Source organism: Sprattus sprattus, assembly GCF_963457725.1.
Source record: "Sprattus sprattus genome assembly, chromosome: 7".
Lineage (NCBI taxonomy): Eukaryota > Metazoa > Chordata > Actinopteri > Clupeiformes > Clupeidae > Sprattus > Sprattus sprattus.
This window is the reverse complement of record NC_137926.1, coordinates 2,764,391-2,783,494: the sequence shown is the minus strand read 5'-3', so window position 1 is coordinate 2,783,494 and position 19,104 is coordinate 2,764,391. Positions and strand designations below refer to the sequence as shown.

The window sequence follows — 19,104 nt, the reverse complement described above, 5'->3', positions numbered from 1 at the left end:
CATCAGAGGAGCGCTTCCACGTGGAGCTTCACTTCAGCCCGGGGGCCAAGGGCTGCGAGGAGGACAAGAACCTGCCGGCAGGGTTCGGCTACAGACCAGCCTCCAGGGAGGTGAGTGCCGTAGTCTGTGCCCACATGTTAACACTCTGTCTGTCCGCAGCCCGGTGGGCATCGGCGTTGCGGAAATTGTACAATTTCACACCGAGATGTAGTTTTGTTTGTACCTTTTTTTTTTCTTATTATTAAAAGAGAAAATCACTAAAATTGTTTAAAGACTAATTGTGAAATTGACCGTTTAATTTTTTTCTTGTTGTAAGAATTCTTAGTGTAGTTGTTCAATTCAATTGTATTAATATAGCGCCATAACAATACAATTGCCTCTAGGCGCTTACCAGAGCCCAGAGCCTGAAGTTGTTGCAGTTGTACGTAGAACCCTTCTGACCCGTATGCCCCAACAGAACGACGGATCCAAGAAGAAGTCCCAGAACGACAGCGATGAGGAGTCCGGCCCGGCCAAGCGAGACGAACCGGACCGGGCCCTCATGATGTTCAGGCCCATGGTCTCGGACCCAATCTACATCCACAGGAAGTCCCCCTTGCCCCGGTCCAAAAAGATCGGCTCAGTGGAAGTAAGTGCCCGGCACCAGACATTAGTCTATGTAGTGATGTACTTATGCACACAGTAATGTTACTTGTGGAAATTGCCGATAAGTTTGTCTGGTGCTTTTAGCGGAAAGAGTTGTTTTGCCTGATACTCAAGGGACCTAGCGGTCTGAGTGTGTCTCAAGACGGACTCAAACGTCACAGGTCTGCCACAAGTGAGTTATGGTTTCTACTGGGCGTAGATCCGAGTGTATGGGTTGAATCAGATCAAATCCTCTTTTGCTTGAAATGGGTTCGAGTAATTCCGATTGCCTTTGATACCGAGGTCCTGTTTTACATTAATTCTTTCATGTTGTATTAGCTATGTTTATACATTTCAAAAGGTTGTGGTACTGATGTATGTGTGTGCAGATGTAGTGCTTCGAAACCTTTGCCTTTTGGTCTCTCTCTTGCTGGCTTTCATGGTGTTGACAAAAAGGCATGGGGTAGAATATGCACTGAAGCTGAAGCTGGAAGAAGTTGAAATTTGTAACTAGTAAACAAATATACGTATATTTATATATATATATTGCTGCTGCTGTTTCCCCCGTTTTCCAGCACCATGAAACGTCCTACTTCTGTGATTTTAGTTGTAGATGATACAACCCTGCTATCACGCTGAAACCTCCTACTTTTATGTATTTAGTTGTAGATGCTATCCCTGCTATCACCCTGTTTCTTCTTCATTTCTAATGTTCATTTTTTGCACTTGGGTTGAGAAAGTAGCACCTTAAGCATTAGCACTAGCATCAGCATTGGCAACAGCTTTATAGCAGGAGCTGAATCTTCTCTTTCAAAGGTTGTTTTGTTTTGTTATTTTCAAAATGTTTATCAAAGAGACAGGATCTGATGCATGGCATCCTGTAAAATGTGAATATTTGGGGTTCGTAGTTTAAGGCCAGGTATTTCCCTCATACACCATGGCAATGATTTACCAAACCCCACATGCTTCCTCTAACTTTCACTTCATATCAGTAATTCACTAAAAACAAAAAAATCTCACATCATATACGGCATGCCTGTGAACGTTTTATTATGGCCTCCTCAGACTAGTCATCTAGTGCGTTGTGATGTATGAAGGACGTTGTACATTAGGTACAGTTGTACAGTAGCATATAAATGGAACAGATGTTATACATTTTATTTTACCCATAGAGACACCCCAAGTGGTCCAAATCCCAAATGCTTCAAATTCCCCAAAATACATTTACTGTCGTCTATTTATAGGCTATTGATCTTTCGTATTGGAATGTGCAGTGTCTAGGAGATTATCCACACCTCTTCGTGATTGCATGCTTATGTGCATTAAAACACCTCAACGCTAAAATGAGAGTTTCGAATTAGACATTCAGCATGCGTGTCGAGTCCTAAACTGGTGCTGTGTGTCTGCTCAAAAGATCTTTTTAGATGTTAAGTAGGTTAAGGCATACAGCATGTACTTAATATGGTCAGAAGATATTTTCAAGGGTCAACTCGACCGCAACTTGACAGCTTGGCACGTCTCTGATCTCACTGAGTAAGCCAGACAGAACTGCATGTCTTAGTCCCCTAAACAGTGCCTCCTGGTGGTTAAGACATTGCTGACGTCTTTGGTAAGGGAGGAAGATCAGCAGGCTGTTATTTTAACAAAAGCTTGTGTTTTGAGAGAGTCTGTACAAACACAAATGATCATGATCGTAAATCGTTTGAACTGGGTGTCCTCCTGAAGGATCTTTTAGAACGGATGCAACATAACGGGCTGTCCTGGACAGGTGTGAATACTCTCTGAATGGAACTGCTTTTTGACACAATGTGTGAATTTTGAATTTTAACGATGAGCGTACATTTTCTTTTATTTCACTTTGTTTTGTTTTGGTGTTGTTTTTTTGTTTTTGTTTTGTCTTAGTCCCCTTTGCATCCAGACTTAAACAAGACCGCCGCTGGCAAAGTATGACACCCTCTCTTCTGTTCTGTTCTCTTCCACAGAGCCACCGTAGGGCTTTCATTAGTGACCGTGTGAATGTTTTAGACACGTGTAGCGTAGTAGCACTCGACATGTTGTTTTTTTTTTAATGTTGCATGACTGTGCTGTTTCTGCCCCCTCTCTCACCTCCAGGGAGAGAGCCCCCTGAGTGTGTCTAGCCCAGACTCCTTTGGTACCTGGATTCATTACACCTGTGGTGTGGGTAGTACTGGTGCTGGGCGAAGAAGACGCAGATCAGGGGACCAAATCACGTCCTCCCCTGTCTCCCCCAAATCACTGGCTTTCACATCCAGTATTTTTGGCTCATGGCAACAGGTTTCTACACATTTTTTTTTAAATTTTACCATTCACACACAAAACTTGCTAACGCTTACTTTTGGTTCATGCGCACCCAAGAAATTGGCAGCAGTCGGCAAGGATACCTAAATAAAAGAATCAGCAGATCAATGTAAAGAGGTCGTTTTAAACCCTAGTTTCCTCAGCGCTCCCGTTACCTAATGACAAGTAGAGGTTTGTAGATTAGGACCTTTCCCCCTCTTCGTTTTGCCTTGTAGCATGCATCATGGCTCCAAGCCTACTAACAGCGCATGTATCTTAACTCTTTCATGAAAATCCTAAACAACCTCATATTGTAAACGCCTAAACGGTCTACCTTGCATTTAAAAACATTTGTTTTTGTGCATTGAAGCTTTTAGCTTTTTTACACAGGGTAAAATAATTGCCCATAAGACTGATATTTCTTTTTAACCATGGGGACCTGATCAATATTTTTCTTTGACTCGTTGAAGGGCATTGAAAGACAGACATTGAGATTAGACATTGAAAGATGAGGACCTTAACACACCTTTTTTTTGCAGTTTTAAAAAAAAATTCTGGACCGTGTGCAAAGGTAGCATTTCTTGCCCTTATTAAGCCTGATCTCTGTCTTGTGGAAGCCCCTCCCCTCTCCCCAGTGTGCAACACAATGGGCGGTCCTGGACAGGTGTAAGCAGAGCCGAATAATGGGGTGTATGGATGTGAGGAGCAGAGCAGAATAATGGGGTGTATGGATGTGAGGAGCAGAGCAGAATAATGGGGTGTATGGATGTGAGGAGCCGAATAATGGGGTGTATGGATGTGAGGAGCAGAGCAGAATAATGGGGTGTATGGATGTGAGGAGCAGAGCAGAATAATGGGGTGTATGGATGTGAGGAGCAGAGCAGAATAATGGGGTGTATGGATGTGAGGAGCAGAATAATGGGGTGTATGGATGTGAGGAGCAGAATAATGGGGTGTATGGATGTGAGGAGCAGAATAATGGGGTGTATGGATGTGAGGAGCAGAGCAGAATAACGGGGTGTATGGATGAATGCTGTGATTACATGCCAATGGATGTCACTGATTATTGAGGGGGGCAGGCTGGAGTCCATTGAAGCTTTATATATTTTCATTAATGCTGTCATACGATTAAATATTAAATTGCGATTAATCATATTTTTGTCATAGTTAACTCAAAATGAATCGCGATTAATCGCACATTTTTATCTATTCTAAATGTCTCTTCAATTATTTTTTCCATAATTTTTTTATTTTAATGCTCTTTTCAACATGGAAAAGTGGATTGGCTTGCTTTATGCAAATGTTTTATTTTATTGAAAAACAATTTTGCCAAACACAGGGCGGTACAAAACTAAATTATAAAGTGCACATTTCAGGTAAACCTATAGTGCAGTTAAACCATGGCTTAACATTTTCTTTTTTTCAAGTTTGCTGAGAACATAGAAGTCAGGCCTCTTATTTCAGAAACAATGAACCGTAACAGTTAGGTAACCAATAAAAGGTAAGCCTACTACTTCTTTGCTTTCAGCCAGCTGTCTGTTGACATTTTCAGACAACAGTGAAGCTTGCTTCTTTTGCACAACAGAACTTTTAAAAGTAAACTTTCCATTCAGAAGCTTTTTATCATCCATTTCGCCGTATCGCTCTCACCATTCACTGAAACTGTAACTTTAGCCATTACACAGTTTGCAAAGCCAAAAAGGAGACGTTATTGTAAAAAAAAAAATGTAAACGTTAATCTCGCGATAAAAACAATGACGGCTTTAAAATGTACGCGTTAAACTGACGGCACACATTTTTATGTCTACTATAAAATTTCCATGATGTGCTATTTTTGGCATCTATGCAATCTCCATTCCAACAGCTGTCATGTGACGCTATAGTTCTCTAAAGTCTGCATTTCCACATGGCTCTCTAACAGGAGGGGGTCGTTTACCTTCTCTATGTCTTCCATAGAGATATGTATATATATATACACACACACACACATACACACACACATACATACACACTCCCCCCCCCCCCCAAAAAAAAAAAATGATGTGTAGGAAAACTTGTTTTAGATATAATGTGAGGGCAGAGCCATAAGCATTTGGAGTGTCGTCTCAGAACGCTGAGCCGTAAGAGCAACATCTATGGGAAGGCTTCGTCATTGTTCATCAACTGTCTTATGAATTAAGTAATGGATACGTGTGCAACTGCTGGGGAAATTTTTAACAACTGAGCGTTTTTATTTTTTATCTGGGCTCTTCGTTCCATTAACTACTAAATTCAGTAGCATGCGCATGACCTCGTTTTCCAATTAGTTTTACAGCCTAGAATTTACAGCTTGGATCCCAGCCTTAATAAAACAGCCTTTACGAGTCCTTGGGCATTCAAGACCGTTTCTACTAAATCATTTTAAGATCCTTTTAATTGTGGGCTAGTTTGGAAATAAAGACTGGCTCTCTTTGCAACGTTTTATCAGGCATTTACAGATCTACGGATAAACTGACATACCCAATGAATTAAGAACGTTTGTTACGAGTGTAGTACACTCGCGGCGCCTGACCCAAATGCTCTGGGTGAGGATCGCTCTTTACATGTATCTGCTGAGCCTCTTTAGATGTCCTTTGCGGCTCGCTCGATTTCAGTGTGGAAAGCAATAACACCTCCAGACCAACCTCTTGAGTTTGGGTCCAACTGATGGCCTTGATTGATTTAACCCTTGGTGCTGATCTCCGGAACTTGTGTCTTGGGTGGATGTCTTTCGTCCTTCTAAAATGGCCTGGCCCCTTTGCCCCCCCCCCCCCCCCCCCCCCCGCCCCCCCTCAGAACCTCAACCCATTTCTGCTCAAGCACGGTTTTCAGAACCCTCCAAACCACGGGTCGTGGCTTTGACCGGGGGAAATGTTAATGTAGGCCAATGTTAAACTCCATTTCTGAATCAATCACCCCAGCAGAGAAAGCCTGCTGTGATACACCACAATATTGATGTAGGCCTCTTTCTTTAGACCTTGTTGATCTGATCAGTTGATGTCAGATGTTAGTACATACATGCCAGGTCTTCATTAGTGACGTGTAATTCAAGTAGTATAAACCTAGAGGATGGTGAACATTAAATAATCAATAGTTAAATTCATGTTAGTAGAATTGCTTGTCCACGCTGAGGGATGGATTGGTGGACAGATGGTCATACTGTTGATCGCCCCAGAAGTGCCTGTCTGTTGATTTGGCTTCTTCGTGCTGTTTTATTAGCACGTAACACTTCTGCCAGGACGAGGCACAAGCACTGACAGTACTTTGTCAACCATACCGTCCTTCAGTCGAAACCTTTAACCTGCACAAGCAGCTGTCACCTAGTGTTGTGCCACCACAGTGTTCCAGACTATTCTATTGTCATGTGAGAGAGGAGTAAGGCTTCTTTACCTCGCCCTCTTTGAAACAGCGGGAGGGATGCGGGGGGGAAAGGAGGCCCTGGTGGATAGGTGTCCCCCCTGGTCCGCAGGTAAGCTCCTCGTGTTAGATGTGAGAGTGGGGTCATGGTGTCCTCATCGTGTCCTGTCTTCATCGTCTGACCTCATGACCTTTGACCCCTCCCCTCCCCTCCCCCGCCCCTGCCCCGCCCCGCCCATCCACCCCGGAGGTCTTCCCAAGACCATTTTGCTCAGGAGGGGGGCGCCACTCATTTCAAGTTTGTCTGAGGTTTTTTTTGGGGGGGGGGAGGGGGGGGGGGTTGTTTTTTTGCACGAAACTCTCGTCTTGGGAAAAAGAGAACAGGAATACCCTCTTTTTAACTCCTCTGATTGTTATTCTTTTTCATTTTTTTCAATTTTTCTTTGCTTTGTACTTGAGGTGTGATGTGAATTTGGTTCGAAGTTGTGTGGTCTTGAGTTTTAAATTTTCCTGTTTTTTTTTTTTTGTGTGAAACCTCAATAATCTGCAAACTGTTGCCATGTCTATCGCCATCTGCCTGGCCCTGCATCCCTCTCCTTCACGCTGTGGTTGTCTCCCGTCTCCAAGGTTACCATACTCTTGCGTGGAATGGACTCCCTGCAGCCATTGGGTTGTGTGTGTGCATGTCCTGTCTCTTACCGCTGTCTCTGTCGCTGTTGTCTCTGTCCTGATCCTGTCCCCCTCCTTGTGCTTCTCTGGCCCTGGTCACTAACCTGTGCCCGTGCCGCTTATTAACCCATGTGTGCATTCAGAGAGAACAGGCCGTGTTTGCCCTCTTCTTCTCTTCTGCCTGGTGTTGTTTTGTGATTGCTTTCTAACCCCTGGAGTCTCTGTAATGTTGTAATCTTTGGTCTCCACTCCCTCAGGTGTTAGCGGAGAACAACAGCCACCCCAGGCCTGGGAGGCTGCACTCTGAGCACAAACTGACCACGGGCATAGCAGGTAAGATCTTTACTGTGTGGGCGTCGTAGCAATATCTGCTTACTTAGTTTATGCTAACTGTTTGATAGATATGTAGTAGTGCAATGCATCTTGATAGATTACGACTTCTTAAGATTGCAACTAGAAAAGAATGATACTCTCTTGATCAGCTGACATTACTGTTTACACACACTGTAGCCTCAAGCAGAGTAAAGGATTTGTTTGGGATTAGTAAGACATTGTGAGTGGCTTGATCCTTTCTGTTAAGGATGCTGACTGCAGTGTTGATCGGTGCTCCCTATAGTCCTATGCCTGCGATCGCCACTCTACCTCTTGCACCATCATTGATGTCTTTGCACACACACACACTGCTTTCTTGACTTTGATCTGGTGTGGTACCGAATCACTAGCTACTAAAGATATGAACCTTCTTAGCCTGATTTAAAAGCAAACTGTAGACGCCAGATTTTTGCCACATAACTGACGGCGTGCGGACCCGTACTGGTAACGGCTTTCTGACGTGGAACAGAGCTGTTCTAAGACGTTTTGGACACTGTCGTCCATTCAGTAGTGTTTTTACATATCTGCTGTCAAGCCTAATTAAAACCAAGTTGAATTTCTATGTGGTAGCATAGTTTTGACATATAAGTACCAGGTTTGTTTTGTTTTTGATCATGGATATGGCCCAACATTAGGCTCAAGACTTCCAAGTTTTAACCATTATCCATTCGAGAAATCATTTTATAATGGTTTCCTGAAATGTCCTGAAATGTAGCTTGTTGTGCCTTTAGAGTGCTAGTTAGTGCCCTCTTTAAGTCGATCCTCAGATGTACCGCGACATCAACCCTACCACCTACAGAAATAGCAGTCTGGAGATTATAAGACCTCTTCATTGAACTCTCTGTAAAGACTATATGGCCTTTTAGAGAGTATTTTCTTCCATGGAGAAGTATGTCTCCACAGAGAGTGGGATAGTGTCTCAAAAGATGGTGACAGTGTTTGGGCACATCCCTTTGGGGAAATGCATGTTTTTGCAGCCAGACACAAACTGAACTTGAATGCGTTTAAATAAGTCACCATCACGATTCAGTCCTTTAGCCTTTTGCTATTGGGTAGTCTGATTATGGGATAGTAATATTACTGTCAAGGGCGACCGCCGCTAGTCTTATTATGGGATAGTGACATCTCTGTCATGGTTACGGATTCTTTGAGGCTGCACTACCAGCTATCTTTTTGTGGCAATAATCTAGAAATGCATGATGCATGCATTCAGTGGTATGTATCTACTGTGTGTGTGTGTGTGTGTGTGTGTGTGTGTGTGTGTGTGTGTGTGTGTGTGTGTGTGTGTGTGTGTGTGTGTGTGTGTGTGTGTGTGTGTGTGGGTGTGTATCTCTGGGAAAAACACGCTGTTTGCTGTGTGTATCTCTTCTAACTCCCTCATCAGGGTCGCATTGCGCTGGCCTGTTTAGCACCATGGTGCTCGGTGGGTCGTCCAGCGCACCTAACCTGCAAGACTATGCGCGCGCACACCGTAAAAAGCTGACCTCTTCTGGCTTCTTAGATGGTATGTGCAGACTCGCACACACATCTTGTGTTGAGATGAACCCTTACCCCCTACTTTTTTTACATTTCCTTTTTTTTATCCTTTCGTTTTGTTTTAAATAAAGGAATCCTGGAGTTCTCTTTTGGTGTCTGTTCCTGTAAACGTTAAATCATGATCAGCCGATCGATCAGTTTTTGGTTATTTTTGGGGTGGGCCGGTACTCCATTATGTAACGTCATTGACGATATAGAGAGGACTATGTTAAAAACAGCCCATCCAGTGCACAAAACACATGTCACCATTAGTTATATCCTGTATAGCTGTTATATCCTATATAAAGAAGCTTAACAAACATATAATAAAAGTCAATTCGATTCATCAGACATTTTCCCAACAGAAATCACTGTCTGTCTGGACATCGGATTTTTTTTGTTTGTTTGTTCGTTTTGTAATTTGTGAGTAAGGAGAATACATTGTAACAAATGATTCTAAATACCACAAAGTCCAGGTAGGTCTTAAAAACCTGTTTATGTTGATCCATTGAAGAAGCTCAAACGTCAGATAGAAAGTACTACTGTCACAAAATTTGTCTCGGAGGTAGTGTGTAGTAGTGTAGTGTCACGATTTCTTTAAAAAAAACTAGGATCTTTAGATCTTTAGATCTAGGTCTTTCCCAATCTGTCAAGTGAAGACCCTTTTTGTGACCTTTTTGAGGTTATTCAAGTTCACGTTGCAGTTTTGGTCAAAGGTTAAAAACATAAGCAGATGGCTTAATGTCTGTTCAGTTCCCTGTTAGTGATTTTGAAATTACATTTATAAATTGAGCTTTCTTCCTAGTCTTGATTGGAAATCAAACAACAATTGGGGCCTTTTGACAAGAATTACACCATTACATCATCATATTATAAAGTTAATGAAAGTTGGTCATTGATTTTTGCTTGGCTCCATGGTGGGTCAAGAGATTGTTAACTAAATTCTGATTGGCTCCATGGTATGTCAAGAGATTGTTAACTAAATTCTGATTGGCTCGATGGTATGTCAAGAGATTGTTAACTAAATTCTGATTGGCTCCATTGTAGGTCAAGAGATTGTTAACTAAATTCTGATTGGCTCCATTGTAGGTCAAGAGATTGTTAACTAAATTCTGATTGGCTCCATTGTAGGTCAAGAGATTGTTAACTAAATTCTGATTGGCTCCATGGTATGTCAAGAGATTGTTAACTAAATTCTGATTGGCTCCATTGTAGGTCAAGAGATTGTTAACTAAATTCTGATTGGCTCCATTGTAGGTCAAGAGATTGTTAACTAAATTCTGATTGGCTCCATTGTAGGTCAAGAGATTGTTAACTAAATTCTGATTGGCTCCATGGTATGTCAAGATTTTTTTAACTAAATTCTGATTGGCTCCATTTTTTTAATCAGTGGCTTTGCAAATAGTTCATCATATCTCATAAGAAATGTTACCATTTCACTTTTATATCCTTGAAAACCTTTATTAGTCTTGAGCTTTGTACATCGGAAGATCAATTTTATTTGTCATCTCCAGGTCCAGGATTCCTTGAATATTCGTCTCCAAGAAATTAACTTTATATTTTTTTTTTTGTAATTGTGAAGTTACATGTCATGCCAAAGTGCTGGGCAGTTCCATCACAATTAAGGATTGGTTATGGCATGCCAGTGCTAGCCGTTGAATCCTTACAGACATTAGCATGACAGGGTTAGCCGTTGAAACCTTACCAACATTAGCATGATTGTGTTAGCCATTGAAGACATTAGCTTACAAACATTAGCTTGAGGTTGGATGTGGTTTGGAGGGGATTTTTTTTTTTTGGCGGTGTCCATTTAAGTCTCGTGGTGGCACTTCCGAGTGTCCACGCTACTCTCTTTCTTTTCTCTCTCCAACTGGGATGAAAGGCATCCAACATGGTGTCTGAAACCATAGCCACGGGAAAGGGTTTATCCACCATCTATGTTGCTCTGTCTGGCCAGACCCCTTAGCAACTACTAACTCACTAAAAACAAACCACTCTCCTCTCCTTTCCCCATCCCTCCTTTCTGCATGCTGTTCTAGCGCTTAAGTTTCTTATTTTCTGCCCTTTCTTCTAATTCCCATCTTCCTTTTTAGATGTTGTACATGTTCAGGACCCTGTTTCTTCTCTTTCTCAGAGGCCCAGCGCGGTACTGCAGTAAAAAGATTTTCTATCTCATTTGCGCGACATCCAACCAATGGTATGTTTGCTTTTGTGTTTAATTCTGTTGTGTTTTTCTCTCTCCATCCTCTTTCATTTTCTTTCTTTTTTTTTGTTTCGTTTTGGTTCTGAGTTAGCAAAAGAACCCTTTTCAGTTCCTCCCCCTCTCACTCCCTGCCACCAGACCAGAGCACTCTGCAATAAGGGCCTGTTTCATTGGCTCTTAACAAACGCTACATTAGCCAACCCTCTCAGGCCTATGCACTCCTCTCTAAGTGCTCCTGTTATGCAATGCAGCCGAGCTTCATCACCACACGGATCCACATGAAGGTTTTGTCCCAACAGCTGACTTGTCATATTGTGCCACAGTGTTGAGTTTATGTTCGGGGACAGTTCATCCAAATGTGAATGATGTTTGGACAAGTTAACAACAGCCAAGTTAACAACATTTGTATTCAGTTTGTTCAAATTTAGAATCTGCATTGAAAAAAAGCGATAGATTACAGGCAAGGTGGGCTGAGTAATTGTACGTTGTATTAATATAAATTGTTATCATATATGGGCCATTCTACCGAATTGGTGCAAAGTCAGGTCGGAAATATTTTGATTTTTTTTATGTTTTATTCCCAAAACTTTGTCCGTATGTATATTGTACCATATCTAAAGTACACTTATCTAGTAAAAGAACAGTCAATTTTTATATTGTATTTTCAGAATGTGTTGGAATGTTTTTCCTCTTCCAAAAATTGTCACTACCGAAACATCACATTTACTATAGTAAAAAAGTATTATTATTGACCTGTTCAGATTGTGTTTCCTTCCCTTCTCTGAAGAGTATTTTTACAAATATTTCTTGAAGGTTTTCACAATGAAATCCATAAAAATGAATTTTTTACCACATTTTCAAGTTCAATTTATACAATTCATCAAAATCTAAGTGCAATATTTCTTTGTAAAATGCAAAATACTGATCATATTGATTCCAGAGTTGTTGATTGATGAAATTAAACATACATTAATCCAATCAGTATCATAACATTTTAGTTGATTACTCAATATACTTAATTTTTTACAAAACATCCTGTGTTTCGGTAGTGCTGCACTGTTTCGGTAGTGACATCCAGTGTTTCGGTAGTGACTGCACTGTTGGATGGATGTTCATTTCTCTCCCAAAATCTTCCAAAAGGTGCTCTGGGCCACCCTTTAGTCCACACAACACATTTATTTAAAAAATTATCGGATTGAACTACTTACCATTTCATTTTGTCACTACTGAAATCATCAGGTCACTACCATATGTTTCGGTAGTGACTGTTTCGGTAGTGACAATTCTAGCTAATTTTAAGCATAAATAAAGAATTCTAACAAGCACACTGCATGCAAAGACATCTTTGAAGAGGTGAACACACATACAAACATAAGATTTTCCATGAAACCCCAAAAGGTTTACTTAATTGAAGAAAACATGCGTTTCGGTAGTGACAATTCTTAAGGTTACACGTCGATTTTCAGACTTTGGAACACATTTATATAAAAACTATGGGATTTAGCTACTTACCATTCAACCATGAGGGTCAGAGATGCAGTGTCACTGCATGGTCAAAAATGCAGAGTCGTGGCTAAAACACAGGCTCAGCCAATGGACTAAAACTCTTGTGTTTCGGTAGTGACATGAAAACTAGGGACATGATTTTTTGAGTATAGAAAATTGATTTAAAAATTAAACCCACAATAAATCTAAATATTCCAAGTTCTATTTCAACCCAATCATAAAGATCTTTGAAATTAAATCATTGAAAAAAATCTAAAAAAATTGAAAAGTGTTATTTAAAGGCATTGAAATTTAGATGTCAGGGTTGGGGACAGCTACTTCCCAATAGAAAGTACCCTATAAATGATGATTTTGTATATATTTAGCTTATCACTATCTCATGTAATGCATTGGGTTTATATAGACCATAACATTTTCTAATTAAATATCTATGCCTAAATACCTAATTGTTTTGTAAATAGTTTTTATTGTTGAGGGACTGCATATTACACGAATTCGGTAGAATGGCCCATATATACTATATTGATGCAGGTTTTATTTTTTTGTTTGTGAGAATTTTAAAAATCAACTTCGAAGATATCTTATGGTCAAATACTGCAAGTATTTTATGTCTATAGCTCAGCCATTTGTTAAAAATATCCTATTTTTATTGTTTTTTGTTTTGTTTTTTTGCTTTTGTTTTTATCTGCTTTTCTAAATGGGTCAGTGTATCCCAGTATGTTCTGTGGTAAGTGTTAATTATGTTGAATTTCCCCATCGACCTCTCGTCTGAATGTTGTTTGGTGTTTTTTCTTTTTGGCTCAGGCTCCCTCTCTTCTGTAGAGTTTGGCTTTCTTTATCTCTCACAGTTTTCAGCCCTATAGGCCTCACAGTACCCCTCTCTCCTCTTTTGTCCCTGTTTGTGTACCGTAGCTTTGGAACACCTCAGTTCATTGGCCCCCCCCCACATGTTCTGTACATTGCACATCCACACAACTCCCCACGTAGCACTGGAAGTAAGGCCTTGTAGACAGGTGCAAGGATATTAACTTTACTAAAGTAAGCATTATTTTCCCGAGTACCTCCTGAAAATGAGAACAGTGCAATGCAGATTTTCACTTTATCCAAGGTGAATTTAAAAAGTGTCCACTTGTTTAGAGGGGTGTGTAAATAAATAAACACACACACACACACACACACACACACACACACACGATTGAAACTCAGATTTAGTCCCTTCTCTCATATTTGATAGTCCATGGGTGCCACGCTATTCCTGAAAACTATGGTAAGGTGCATTACTAAGATGGCCGCTCCATTGCTTTGGTTATCGTAGAGTAGTTAGCCAGCCAGTACCTCAAGCCCTTTCCTAAATGTGCCCCCTAGCATTTAATATTGTGTAATTTAAGAGAAAAGTAGAAGATTGTTCTCAGTCTTTGTTCAGTGTTGCCTGACAGTCCTGCTAGTACCTGCAATACAGCACATGATGTTATCTGCACCGAGCATAGAATTCTATGTTCTGTTTTGCGACACCTTTAGTGATTCCTTTAGCACCAGCCTCCTTTCTAATGGCCCTTAGAACACGGCCTCCTTAGTAAGTCTTTACCAAAATATCATACCTTTTTAAAATTCGTATACATTTTGGGACACGAAGTTTGAAGCAGATGTCTCCAATAAGCTGTAGTTCACAAACTTAAACAAAGTTGAAGAACACACTTGACTCTGTACATTGTTTTAGTTCAAGCAGGGCAAGTTAAACATGCAAGTATGAGACATTAATGCAGCTTTGCTAGAGTGAGTATGGGGTAAATGTTGCTGTACTACCCGTCAGTAACCTAGAAGAAGCTTCATTAACTGCTTATTAATTTACTCTGACAATGATCAGTGTTTCGGACAGTCTCTAAGTATACATTTTGATTGATGCTTGAGAGACTAAACCTGCTCACTTAATCAAAATACAAAAATATATAATTCAATGAATCCACAAAAGTAGCTGGAGATAGATTAGTTACATATGTGAGTGTATGAAGTTTGACAGATTAATTTGGTAAAGAGTTTCCCAATATGATGTAGAGCAGTGATCTAAGTTCTCTGAAATAGCCTGTACTAAACTTACATACACCTTCAGCAGTGGCAGTCATTTCTCTGCAACACATTTGTCCACATATCTCAACAAAAGATCCTCTATGACATCTTTTGATGTTGCTCTTGTCAAATCACGAGTTGGTCTAAACACGTGACGTAATGTGATACAATACCATCACACCATTCGGACCCTGTTCATCCAATAACAATGATAATCAAAGTAGCAATTCTACTCAGGTAGGTAGCAATCCAGTTCTACTCTATCTCTGTGTCTCTCTCTCCCCCCCCCCCCCCCCCCCCCCCCCCCGTCACCTTGGCTGAAACAGTTGCAGTAGATAAAGCTTCAAGTGAGGTGTAATTTCTGTGTAACTCACCCACCACCATTGTCCCACCTCAAACCCGGGTTTGATGGTGATTTGGTTTTTCTCTGTCCATCTTCACAGATAATGGAGTATCATGTTTCTGTGTCGCCAGCTTCATTAAAACGCACTACTCATTTTTTGTAGAGCCGTACACTCACAGATGGATCATGCTCTCGTGGCAGTGCGTGCGTGCCAAACTGACGTGGTTGTTTTTTCCCCCTCCTGTAGGGTTCGAGCTGTACTCGATGGTGCCCTCTATCTGTCCGCTGGAGACACTGCACAACTCGCTCTCCCTGAAGCAAGTGGACGACTTCCTAGCAAAAGTGTCTGAGTCTCATGAATCCCTTTTGGACATCTCGGCGTGTTCCCCAGGTACAGGCACAACGTGCCCGAGCTTGTCCTCCACCCCTGTGAAGGAAATGGGCGCGAGATCGCTTCCAGAATGACGTCTGTATGCTGTGTCTAACCCCCAACCTCTAGCATGGTCATGTGCCTAAAATTAAACACTGTGCCCTCTGAACATAGTCAGAAGTGATCTCTCTCTCTCTATATATATATACAATTAAAGCAGTTCTCTCTTGCACATCTAGAGATGCCATTTGCCTTTGATACTGAAATGTCATTCTTGTCGTTCATGCTCCCTTGGTTAGCTGGCCCAGGGAAGAAGGCCCCACTGAACACTTACACTCCAGCTAAGATTTTACCATGTCCATTCTCCAAGTCATTAGCGAAGCAGGCCTCTGAAAGGGCAGCTTCAGGTACGTTAAGCAGTTCTAAAGAAGTATTCTCAGAATGTTGTGTTATGTTTCCAAATGGAACACATTGAGAGAACTGTTGAGGCCAACACCTACTGGTGGCAGTGTTCAGTAGAGTGTCATGGAACGCACCTAACATTCTGAAACAACCAGTGAAGTGAGCCGGTCTAAACTGTGAAAACAAGACTATTAGGGGATAGTTTAAAGCATAACAATGGCAGAAACTGTCAGAGCTATTTTAAATTGACAATGGATAGATATTACTCTGCCATTATGTAGTCATCTTTATTAGCTATCTACTTGCTCTATAAGCTGGGTAACATTAGTAACTTTTGTTTACAAGTGGTGATGGTTGCTAAGAAAAGAAAGCCATGCTTTTAACCCAGTGTGCCATAATGGTTGCTTTGAATGAATGCATGGACGTAATTGTTTTTCTATGGACCTGTCACTCAAGACATAGAACTGTGTTCTATCCTATGAAGTTGATGTGCGTCAGATGCCACCAGTTGGCGTTGGCCTTTACAGTTATAAAAGTTCAATTGAAACTTCAGTTACAAAGGCAAATCTATCGCAGCCATTATGACATAGGTTTGTCTCCTGTGTGTGTGTCTGCTTGCATGTCCTTCTCACAGTGAGTGAGTGCACCTCAAGCCCCCTGGCCACACCCAGCCAGGCCGACCTTAGAGGGACACACAAGGCATCGAAGGAGTGCTCTCCCCTTTGCACTTCCACTCCCAGCAAAGCTGAACCTGCAAGAATTAGCCCAAACCAGCACAGCCCTAGGGCCACCCACGTCGTTCCTGCACAGCCTGCAGCCTGCGGTCCAAAAGCAGCCACTGCCTCCCCGCCAAAGCCTCGGGAGGACGGAGAACTGAAGGCAGCTAAATCGAGCTTTCGACGCGGTGGTGGTGGGGCCATACAAGAGACTTCCTCCCACGAGAGCTCAGGAGACCGAGAGACAAAGAGAAGAGTCGTTGATAGTACTGTCTCCAGTGTTGAGGTGCACACTGAGGCGCTGGTGGTGGTACCACCCAGCGCCCCAAAAGATCAAGGTCCATCTCAGACCTGAAGCAAGGGTCCATAAACGAATCAACTAGTCTTGGTTTTGGGACTTGAGTTTGCGACTTGAGTCGTTACACAAACTGAATGTGCCATAAAGGTGCGGACCCTCCCGAGCGCTCTTTCCCTGTAAGAAGCCCAATGTAATAATATTCAGTGTATAAAAGGTCACACGTATCACTTGAACTTTTAAGCTAAGCACATTTTAAGAGGTTACAGATACTCAGTACAAGGATGCCATATTGAGTTTGATGACGGAACGTAGCTGTGTTGTGTATTGTGGAACAGACACGAAAAGTCATGATTTTCATGGGAGGCTACTTCATATCCTTGTGTTGCTGTTGCTTTTTTGTATATTTGAATGTACTGTTAAAGCTGAGAAAAAGTATAAGAAAGAACAGTCTTTTGTCAGGAATGGTCACGGTCTTTGACGGTGCTACAGCCAATGTTTCCTTGTGGAAAATTCCGGAACGAATGCTAAATGAAATGGATGAGGTTCCTCATTCAGTTATCATATAATTTTTTTGGTCCAAAGTGTAAACGGTTTAAAGGGTCAGTTATAATGTACTTTCTTATGTGCTCTCACACACACACACACACAAAATCTCACACACCTCAAATGTTTTTGACATGTTTTAGCCATACTGATGATCTTGCACCTGCACTATCTGAAACATTGAACTGGAAGTGAGAGAAAGAAAGACTGCCTTACAGAATGTGACGATTGTCCTTTAACATCATGCTTTATTCCATTGCAACCAAAAATAAATGTTGTGTATATAATGGAAATAAACTTTGGTGGAAGTCCCTTTCCGGGGGTCTTCGGGTCAAGAGTTTTTGTGTTTTTCTTATTCTGTAAAAAATAATCATGAGAAAGGACTAAGCTGTTGTCCGTAGTCATGACACCCAATGTTTACTTGAAGACAGGATTGTCTTTAAGAATAGAATTGTAATCCGAGTTCAAATACACCAGGTATCCGGGTTGGGCCCTGTGGCTCATTAGCTTTAGTTACGAGGATCTGCATATTAACACTCCTGCAACACAAATGTCCACAGTTAGAAACTGGAATAGTAAGTGCAGTCATTTAAAGCTTTGTATTTGAGCCAGAAGCTTCACAAAAATGACTTTAGACAAAGTTATATTTTCTTCAACGTAGACTACTGAGTAGGCTATGCATCAATTGTTAGGTAGGCTTATTATTTAAAATATTCATTTAGGTGAAGATTCGAGATCTGTAGCGTGGCGCTTTGCGTTAATATAAAATAGGGCGGGGTCAGTTTGGTTAAATCCTAAAAATAACTTTCTGTAAAATTTGATTATAACGACGACTGTGAGAGAGTAAATAAACACTGTAATGCCTGACATGATTCCTTACCTAACATCCCTGCTTACACTCCAGCTGAGGTCATGCTCAGATTACTGTATCACGTGACTTCTGTCGGAAGCGTCGGCTGGGTGCTGCTGGTCACTACCATAGCGTTACTACATTGACAGATCATTTGGCCCAGTCAAGCAGAGGCGAGAGCGCAGTGTGGCGTAGCCGTCGAACAGGTATGCTTCCTCTCTGATTCCTTCGTTAATTTAATGCGTTGGTGTTCGTGTGGCATTTATATGTTACTTAATAAACTGCTATCCTCTTTATCTCCAGGCTGGCTGTTAGAGTAACGTTAACCTAGCCAGTTGAAGCATCCAACGTTATTCTGAGGATTCGTTTTAATGGTGGGCAAGGGAATATTTTAGACCTTAGTGATGGTTTAACTTGGAAACCAAATTATCAATGCCAAAAAGGAACGGTTGGGCGATGTTTTTAGAGTAAGCTTATCATTACCCATCTTGCAAAGCGTATTTTGGAAGGCCCAGCCAGTTTACAGCGTATTTTCATCAGCTAGGTCTCCACTACGAAGCCCCCAAGCACCAGGGAAAAAAACAGGATAGAACTGGCTTCCCATCACAATGGATATGAAATGTTGGCTAGCCATTAGCATGCTATCGTTGTCCAATAAATTAGATGTTGTTCCTAAACCTTTGAGAACATTGGTCTGTACCCCAAATACGTTATCAATGGAGTTGTATTTCCATTGTAGTATTTCTGTCGGATTAGCGTTAGGCTAGCTGCCCAACGCGCCCTTTCCCTGTGCTGATGACAGGAGACACGATGACAGGTGTTTTCGGCAAAACGCAGAGCATGGATCTGGAAATGAAATTAGATTTTCATCTGGTCCGCTGAATTCAGGAAATTCATTTGGTTATTTGTAATTGAGTGCAGAGATTAATCTTGCTTCACCTGCAAGCTCTTAGAAT

General features: G+C 41.4%; 1 protein-coding gene across 1 annotated transcript in view; it reads left to right on the top strand.

Moving 5' to 3' along the window:
- Window positions 1–17,516, top strand: part of ppip5k2 (diphosphoinositol pentakisphosphate kinase 2) — a 40,239-nt gene extending 22,723 nt beyond the window's left edge. The window contains exons 22-30 of the mRNA XM_080841652.1: window positions 1–110; window positions 458–628; window positions 2,527–2,568; window positions 2,737–2,919; window positions 7,224–7,299; window positions 10,988–11,050; window positions 15,217–15,360; window positions 15,639–15,746; window positions 16,376–17,516. The exon at window positions 1–110 is cut by the window's left edge and continues 7 nt beyond it. Of these exons, the coding sequence (XP_080697778.1) occupies window positions 1–110; window positions 458–628; window positions 2,527–2,568; window positions 2,737–2,919; window positions 7,224–7,299; window positions 10,988–11,050; window positions 15,217–15,360; window positions 15,639–15,746; window positions 16,376–16,812 (1,334 nt within the window). The 3' untranslated portion in view covers window positions 16,813–17,516. The remainder of the gene's footprint in view (window positions 111–457; window positions 629–2,526; window positions 2,569–2,736; window positions 2,920–7,223; window positions 7,300–10,987; window positions 11,051–15,216; window positions 15,361–15,638; window positions 15,747–16,375) is intronic.
- The last annotated feature ends 1,588 nt before the right edge of the window (window positions 17,517–19,104 follow it).